General features: G+C 32.6%; 1 protein-coding gene across 3 annotated transcripts in view; it reads right to left on the bottom strand.

The window, feature by feature from the left end:
* The window catches only part of LOC126701562 (uncharacterized), a 61,950-nt gene extending 56,239 nt beyond the window's left edge, over positions 1-5,711 (bottom strand). Inside the window, exons 1-3 of one of the 3 annotated variants that reach the window (XR_007647398.1) lie at positions 5,542-5,711; positions 3,473-4,536; positions 2,241-2,439 (exon numbers count right to left, since the gene is read on the bottom strand). Coding sequence is in view for 2 of the 3 variants with exons in the window: in XM_050399757.1 (XP_050255714.1) it covers positions 2,434-2,439; positions 3,473-4,534 (1,068 nt within the window). In the remaining variant the exon portion in view is untranslated. Of the gene's footprint in view, positions 1-2,120; positions 2,440-3,472; positions 4,537-5,541 lie in introns of those variants that run through there. The other 2 variants (XM_050399757.1, XM_050399758.1) reach the window with 2 other exon arrangements.
* Positions 5,712-7,984: the final 2,273 nt, after the last annotated feature.

A 7,984-nucleotide genomic window follows, 5' to 3' on the forward strand; every position in this document is an offset into this window, starting at 1 on the left:
CAAACTAATGCATCGAATGTGAATATCTCCCTTTATAATATAGGTCAAAGACTTGATTTAATGCATTGATAGTACTAAAATACTAAGTTAGTTAACTGCCATTGTGGATTTGTTATTTTGTAAATGTTACTGTTATCAATCTCATTATAGCCAATCTTAGTTGGTTTAGCTTGTAACTCGGGCGATGGCCTAAGAGTGGTAAGATGATGATGGTTGTATTATGTAAACAGGTTTGTGAGGCAAGGCAAGTGATCAAACCCTACCAATAGCTGGGCCTAGCACTATGCCTGTAATGAATTATTTGGATCTCAAACCAATCTTACTGGGTACCATTCATTTCATGATGAAATGATTATGTAGAATTGGCTATGTTTGCCTTCAGCATATTTGTTGCTTATGTCATCTTTATTTAATTTTATTTATTCCTTTTTCCTATGTCCTGTTGTTTTTATCTTTAATTATTATTATTTTTAATTTTTTGGCTAAACATGCTCACCTGGTTCTGGTTTCTCAAAAAAGTATTGAATTTCATTCATGTAGTGACATGTTAAAAACTGATTTCTCTTTTGAATGGTACTTATGATTGTAGGCATTAGAATATGAATGAAGCTGCCTTTGGCATTTGTTGAATTTTAAATAAAATATCTAAGAACAAGATAATATGAGAATGAATGAACTAAATTAAATATTAGTTATTTTGTGTCCTACCATCAAATTTGATACAACACATTTGTTTTTACCCTAATGTGAAAAAAAAAAAAAAATGAAGAAGAAGAAGAAGAAGTAGAAGACAAGAAAATTGATATATAAACACATATTTCATGAATACAAAAATGTATAAACACATATTAGTTATTTTTATTTCCTACCATAATCTAGGTTCAAGAGATGACAGACGTATAAACACATATTTCATGAATACATGCCTTCTTTCCTTTCTTTTTATTTTTTTGTTTTTTGGGCAAAAGGGGTGGGAAGATTCTTTACTTTTATGTTATATTGTTATAGGATCCACTACACATTTCCTTCATTTTTCAAACAATTTAAATTGTGTAAAAGAGATTATTTTGAAAAAAAAAAAAAAAACTAGAGAGAAAAGTGGGGAGGGAGTGGGTTTGATGTGAAATTACCCATCTACCCTTCCTTTATGTATTAATATTGCTTCTTCTTTTTTTTCTTTTTTCTTTTTCTGGAAATGTTACCACTAATACTGCCTCTTTCTTCTTTCTTCTTCAGGTATAGTCACACATTGATTGGCTTTTTTTTTTTTTTTTTTTTTTTTTTTTTTTTTTTTTCATATGAAACTCAACATTTTTTTTATTATTAGCTGTTTTTTTGGCTAGATGTTTTATTAGTTGTGTTATTTTGTAGTAATTAAAAAAATTATTTTTTATGTACTAGGGGCATAAAAGTAAATTTATATAAACTACATTTTCTTTTCTCTCACTTTTCTACTCAACCAAGCAAAAGTGTTTTCAATCTCTATATTTTTCCACTCCCTCAACCAAACAAACAGAGAATGATAAAAGAGGAGTGGAAAATAGAAAAGAAAATAAGTGAGAAGGGTGTTTGGTTGGGAAGGGAAGGAGAGAGAGAAAAATGATGGGTAGCTGAACTAATAGCCTGGATAAAGAATACTACTTTTCTAAAACAAGTATGAACAAGTTTGCCAAGCCACTTTGACTACTAGCACCAAAACACTCCCAACGTGACACTCTCAAACTAAAAATTATAGGCCTTTCTTCAACCATTAGTTTTCTCTAATAACAATGAGGTAACAAGCAGTAAAGGTACTGGATGATCAGTAACCCGAAAATTAATGGTTGAAGAATACTCAATCACTCTAAGAAGTTCACCTGCCACACACACACACGCATATATATATATATTGGTTAATTCGATAGTTGAGAATGAGGGGATTTGAAATTTAGATGTCTTTGTTAACAACAGAGGTGTTAGCCGAGATATAAGGCTTTTGGCCTATCACATAAACTTAATACACCATGGCCTCATCCCTCTCATACGCAGGACTGCGACCCACAATTGCATCAATATTTCTGCATATAAAGATTAAGAAAAGAAAAGCAAATATGTTTGAAAAGAAATGAAGCACTCTAGTATTATCTTATGGTAAGTCGATTCATTAATATCAACAACATCACAACTGAAAGACAACAATTTCATCTCCTGCTCAAACATCTCAACAATAGAGTGGGCATACAAGCTAAAAAGCGCCAGACCTCATATCCATCAGAATAATACATTCATAAACACACATATATAAAACTACTAAACTTCACCTTGCAAGAGATGTACATCACTGCTATATGTAAAAACCACAAGTTCAAGTGCCTATTTATCTATTATTCTAATAGACCACTACTGATAAACAGACCACAGCTACTAATATGACCACTCCTGCCAATGTCGCCTCTATTCCTGCACACAAGAAGTAAAAAACTTATGGGCGTCGCAGCTTTGCAGGCACAAGAAAATGCAACATATAAGTATTTTCATAATATATCTAAGTCACAGGTTGGTCTGTTATGAACATTAAGTAACAATAATCTAAGGGAAAATATTTTGTTTTCTTTTTCACTATCCTTTCCTTACCTCTCCCTAGGTGCAACCAAATAAGTGTAAACTCTAATCTAATGGGGTGAATGCACCAAATGTTAATCTTGAAGGTTATGAAAATTAGGCAGGGATGTTATGAATCCAATTCATATGGGTGAATTTGAGACAGATGCGCCAGGTGAATGGCATTCTGAGGTAGAGTTGCTATTGTCATCATAACTACATCCCTGATGCACATCTTTTTGAAGCTATTAAACTATTACATGACAATATAAATTTATGGGTTTGTCATGTATTTGTCACTAGGAAATTGTCAATGCACACAATTGTATACATATGCATCCAAATATTCCTTCATTTGTTCCATTAAAATGATGGTAACAAGGCAACGCTTATTTTTCTTCTGACATGCACAAAAGACACAATGTTTATAGGACAGCATTGTGAATACCTTCACATCTAATGCTTAATTTTCTTCTGGTGTCTCACCACCTCATCTCAAAATTAATGGCAGTCCCACAAGGCCACAGCTTAATTCTTGTGCAAGCATAAGAACATTAAAATGACTTATCAATCTAGTTGGCATAAGAACATTAAAATGGCTTATCAATCTAGTTGGCATGCTACTGTTGGATGGTATTAACTTAGGTCATTGCACACTTGTAACCATGGACACCAAGTAAATCAACCATTTTCTTAACTACTACATGGAAAGAAGAGGCCTATATTGTCAGAAGAAGGCATCGAAAGAGAAGAGGGAACTGTCTAGATGATGCATGTAAAAACATGTATACCCTTTCATAATAATAAAAATGAAAATAAAAATAAAAATTGCATAAGACATCAGTAGATGTATCTATATGCCTCTTAGTGGAGAGCTACAGGCCTAACTTACCTCATCGTCGTCATCATCATCACCACCATCTTCTTTGTTCTTCTTGATACGGGTAGTACCACCCTCCTTGGTGATGGGCAGCTTCATTGCTCCAAAGGGTGTATCCACATTAATATTTCCTTTCATGCTGTAACCAGTGCCTTTTCCTCTAATCATGTCCCAAAGTGCAGAGCCAAAGTCCTTAGGCCTGAAGGTGATGGGAATATCAATATAAGTGATTCCATTTTTCACAAGATTTGCAGATTTTTGGAGGTCTACAGATCCAATGCTTTCATCACACAGCCAAACCTCATAGTCTAGGTCATTAAGCCCCAAGTCAAAATCATTCTTATTTTCCAGTTTCAAGTGAAGTACTGCAACAGTTTCTTCAAAGGAGAATCTGTCAAACTTTATTTTCTCAATATCAATATCAGGCTTGTAAGGTATAGGGATCTCTCCAGTTTTCTCAAGTGGTAGAGTTATTCTTCCAAAAACAGGCACATCCACAATGAGATCAACCTTGATCCTATATGGAATGATGCTTCCGGGCTTAATTTCAGAATATGTGTTTTTTATGTCATCATAAATCAGAGTAACTGGTATTTTGACAGTCTCCTCACCATGTGCTTTGATCGTTCCAGCATCTGGGATCAACCCTGAAATAAGTTTCCTTCCATCACTCTCAATCAAGTAGTTTATGTCAATCAGAGGGATAGGAACCGGATTTGGGTTCTTTATGAGAATTTCAATGACAAACTCCGCTTTTTCAAGAGTCATAGAATTGACGTGAAGCCCTGTCACATCTGCAGTTGGCTTCCCAAATCCAATAGCTCCTTCAATCTTCTCGCCAATGTCATGAATGAAATCCTTCACCTTTTCAAGAAAACCACCTTTCCCTTCCTCTTTATCATCCTCCTTGTGCTCCTTGTCCTTAACATCCCTTTCAGCAACTTCGGGTTTGTCATCCTCCTTGTGCTCCTTGTCCTTAACATCCCTTTCAACAACTATGGGTTTGTCATCCTCCTCATGCTCCTTGTCCTTAATATCCCTTTCAACAACTTCAGGCTTATCGTAGGATGCCATGCCTTCATAGTAATACAATTCCAAGGTTAAAAGAATTAGTTATTAAGATTAACCAGGATACAAGAAGTAACAAGTAAAGTAGAGAAAACGGGCAAGAACTAACAAATGAAATAAAGGCCACTGCACTTGAACTAGCAACCATAGAATTAAATTCTGTAATCAACTTGCTAATCACATGCAATGCATATCGAAAGTTTTTAGATGATTAGAGTATGTATAAGAACACAGATGATTTTATCTATGGTTAATGCATGATATATGGGCTCAACGTTCATTGTCACTTAGAGGAAGGACCATCTGAACTGATACCATGATAAATTAGTGATAGTCCCAAAAGTTTAATTGGTTAGAAAATCGTGACAATTTAACCATAATTCTAACAGAATCATTACTCAGTTTATAATTTTTTTTAAAACCATATTAACTGCTAAAAATATAATCAATCTGGACCATCCAAGTTGTTATACAAATAATTGTCAAACCCATTTAATACCAGATCTTGACTTATTGTTATAAAAGCAAATGCAGATCAAAACAATGAAACAGATAACAAAGGTTTGATCTAATTTGTCAAATAGTTCACATGTTGGTAGCAATCAATTCAACTTTCAGAGCAACACTCAAAATTAAAAGGTATTTATTAAGCAGAACGAAGTATTATAATATCTATCATATAAATATTGGAAATTTAATCATACATTCATATTAGATAGAATAAGTAGATCTAAAAGTAGGATCTAGATTAGATCTGCATCAAATTCCATATGATCAGAGATTGAAATGAAGCAATAAATTGAAAAAAGTTACAGATCACATAATTTATTAGAGAAAAAATGAAAAAAAAATCGACAATAAACGAAAATGAAAGAGTGATCAAAGTGGTAGGAATGTAAAAAAATTAAAAAGAAAAAAGAAAAAAAAAAAGATCTATGATAAAACGAAACCGATCACAGCAATATAGAATTGATTGTAAATAAAGTAAAATAGAGAGAGAGGAAAATATATACCTGGGAATTGAAATCCAAAGGAATATTTTGGAAATGGAAGAAATTAAAAGGCAAAAACAAAAGGGTTTTTTGAGGTTTGGAAGAAAAGCAGAGGAATCAGAAAACAGAGAGACAAGTTACATATGCATGTGGATGTAAGTGTCTGTCTGAGAGTCACTGACACCCTATTTATGGGACTGACTGACTGGCTAAGCCTTAAGCCTTAAGCCTTAAGCCTATTCAAATTTTGGGACACGTGGCAATCCAACTTAGCTTTGCCGGAGACCTGTCTGGTCTGGTATTCATTTTATGGGCCCCATCTTTTATTTTAAAACATTATGATTATGATTACGCGGCCTGTCCGTGTTTTTTTTTTTTTTTTTGGTGGCCTGTCCGTGTTTACAACTGTGATCGATGCTAACTCAATGATATATTTTGTTTTTCTATCAATATATATTTTGTGTTATGTTTAAATGTAAACGCATTATTTTGTAAAGCTTAGCTTATATAATAATATTCACTCTATAATATTACTAGAATCACTCTTTATATTTTTATCAATTCAATGATAATTTGGACTTTCAATACGTGCTTGTTATCTTATAGGAGTATCTTTTTTTTATCATTTTAAATTTTTATTTTTGTAATTAGTTTTTTTTTTTTTCTAAGAAGGATTTTTGTTATTAGTTTGGGTAAATAGATAATGTTGGATAAAATGTTAGATTAGTCTTTAAATAAATCTTATTTACTTGTAGTAGAAAGATTAAGTTTCTTTCAAATTTAAATGTTAGGTTTTAACTTCTAAAATCATCTATTTATATTGCTTGTTGTTAAATAAATATTATAGTTGGTTGAGAAATCTTATTATTGGGAGAATAGTGAACCACATGTTCAAGAGAATTTCTTATAACATTTTTCTACTTGGGGGCTTGGGATGATTTGAGAAACTTTGGAACAAGTTTAAATTCTATAGTTTTATCTAGGTTTAACCGATTTATCTAATTAGCTAATTTGAGCATTCGAAAGTTACTTGTGCCTAAATATTATTCTGGATGCTCAATAAATCTACACAAGGAAGGTCGGAAACATGATTTTAACCACCAAGCTAATAAGCACCTTATTTCCAAATGATTGATTTACTACATAACCACCTTGAGCTGTGACTCTTGGTATGATATAGGTCATAAATTTGAATCTTCAAGAGTGACAATGTGATGCATATTGTTTCGACTTATGGACTATTGTCTTCATCACCTAAAAATCACTGGTATTTTGGATTGAACTAAAGTCAAGATTTGGCTCAATTAACTTGAGCGAGCACTTATATATTGTCCCCATTCTCATCTAGGCTCCTAACACGTTGATTTCTCAATAAATAGAGGAGTTACTATAATCATGCTCAAATAAGAAGGCAGCAATTCTTTTCTTTTTTTTCTTTTTTTCACTATTTTTCATCCAACCAAAAAAAAAAACAAAAAAGAAAAAAGATTTAGAACATTAGCCTCATTACACAAACATGATAGCGATAGGTAGACTTTGTCATAGATTGGCACGTTGGTCGTTTGCTGTCATATGAAAATGAAAAACAATATATCATAAACGACATGTTTGTAGACGTTTTTAATTGAAAGATGGGAAAGTCAAACTCTCCTGGAATCATATCTGGCCTAGGGGATGTATACAATTTGGCAAAACTCAAAAGTCAAAACTCTTGCCTCTTGCTGACTACCTCAAAAAAAAAAAAGGCTAGATAAAATTTTCTACTTTTCTATCATTTTCCTTCGGTTTCGCAGGCCCCAAACAGATGGAAAATATTTGGTGTAAATAGCTGCTTATTTTAGTGAGAATCCAAATAGCAACCTTAATTCCTGGGAGTTTTTTAATGGCTGCATGTTGTGGAGCTACTAATCCATATATATATATATATATATATAAATATTAAATACTACTAACCAAATGCTTTGTTTTCAATCAACCTCTTTGATGTTTTATTTATTTTGGCTGAAAATGAATCGTTCTTTTATGAAAAACAGAATCAAAGTGATTGTTCTTCTCTATAGTTTCTTTGAACCCTAGGGGGAGGCTCTCCAAAACCCTAGCCACTTAGTAGAAAGTTGTGCTTCCTCACTCCCCTAGTGAGTGTCAAGTTTACTTCTCTTTCAATTATGAAAATGCTCTGTTTTCAATCAAGTGTACATAAATAATTACCCATTAATACGTTTTTAATTTGTTAATGAGGTAGTATTTTTTTGCTAACAAGTCTCACACATTTTGATATCATTGACATGATATCATTTGATACCAAATACCTCTCTTTGCCTTCATTAATGCAATTACACTTCGTTTGTTTCAACATAAAATATTTGTAGAAGCAAATGCATCTTTTTATAAAGCATATATAATAATATTTACTCTATAATATTACTAGAATAGTAGGATTGCTCTTCATATTTTTATCAATTCA

The sequence above is a fragment of the Quercus robur genome, chromosome 10 (assembly GCF_932294415.1).
Source record: "Quercus robur chromosome 10, dhQueRobu3.1, whole genome shotgun sequence".
In the NCBI taxonomy this organism is placed as follows: domain Eukaryota; kingdom Viridiplantae; phylum Streptophyta; class Magnoliopsida; order Fagales; family Fagaceae; genus Quercus; species Quercus robur.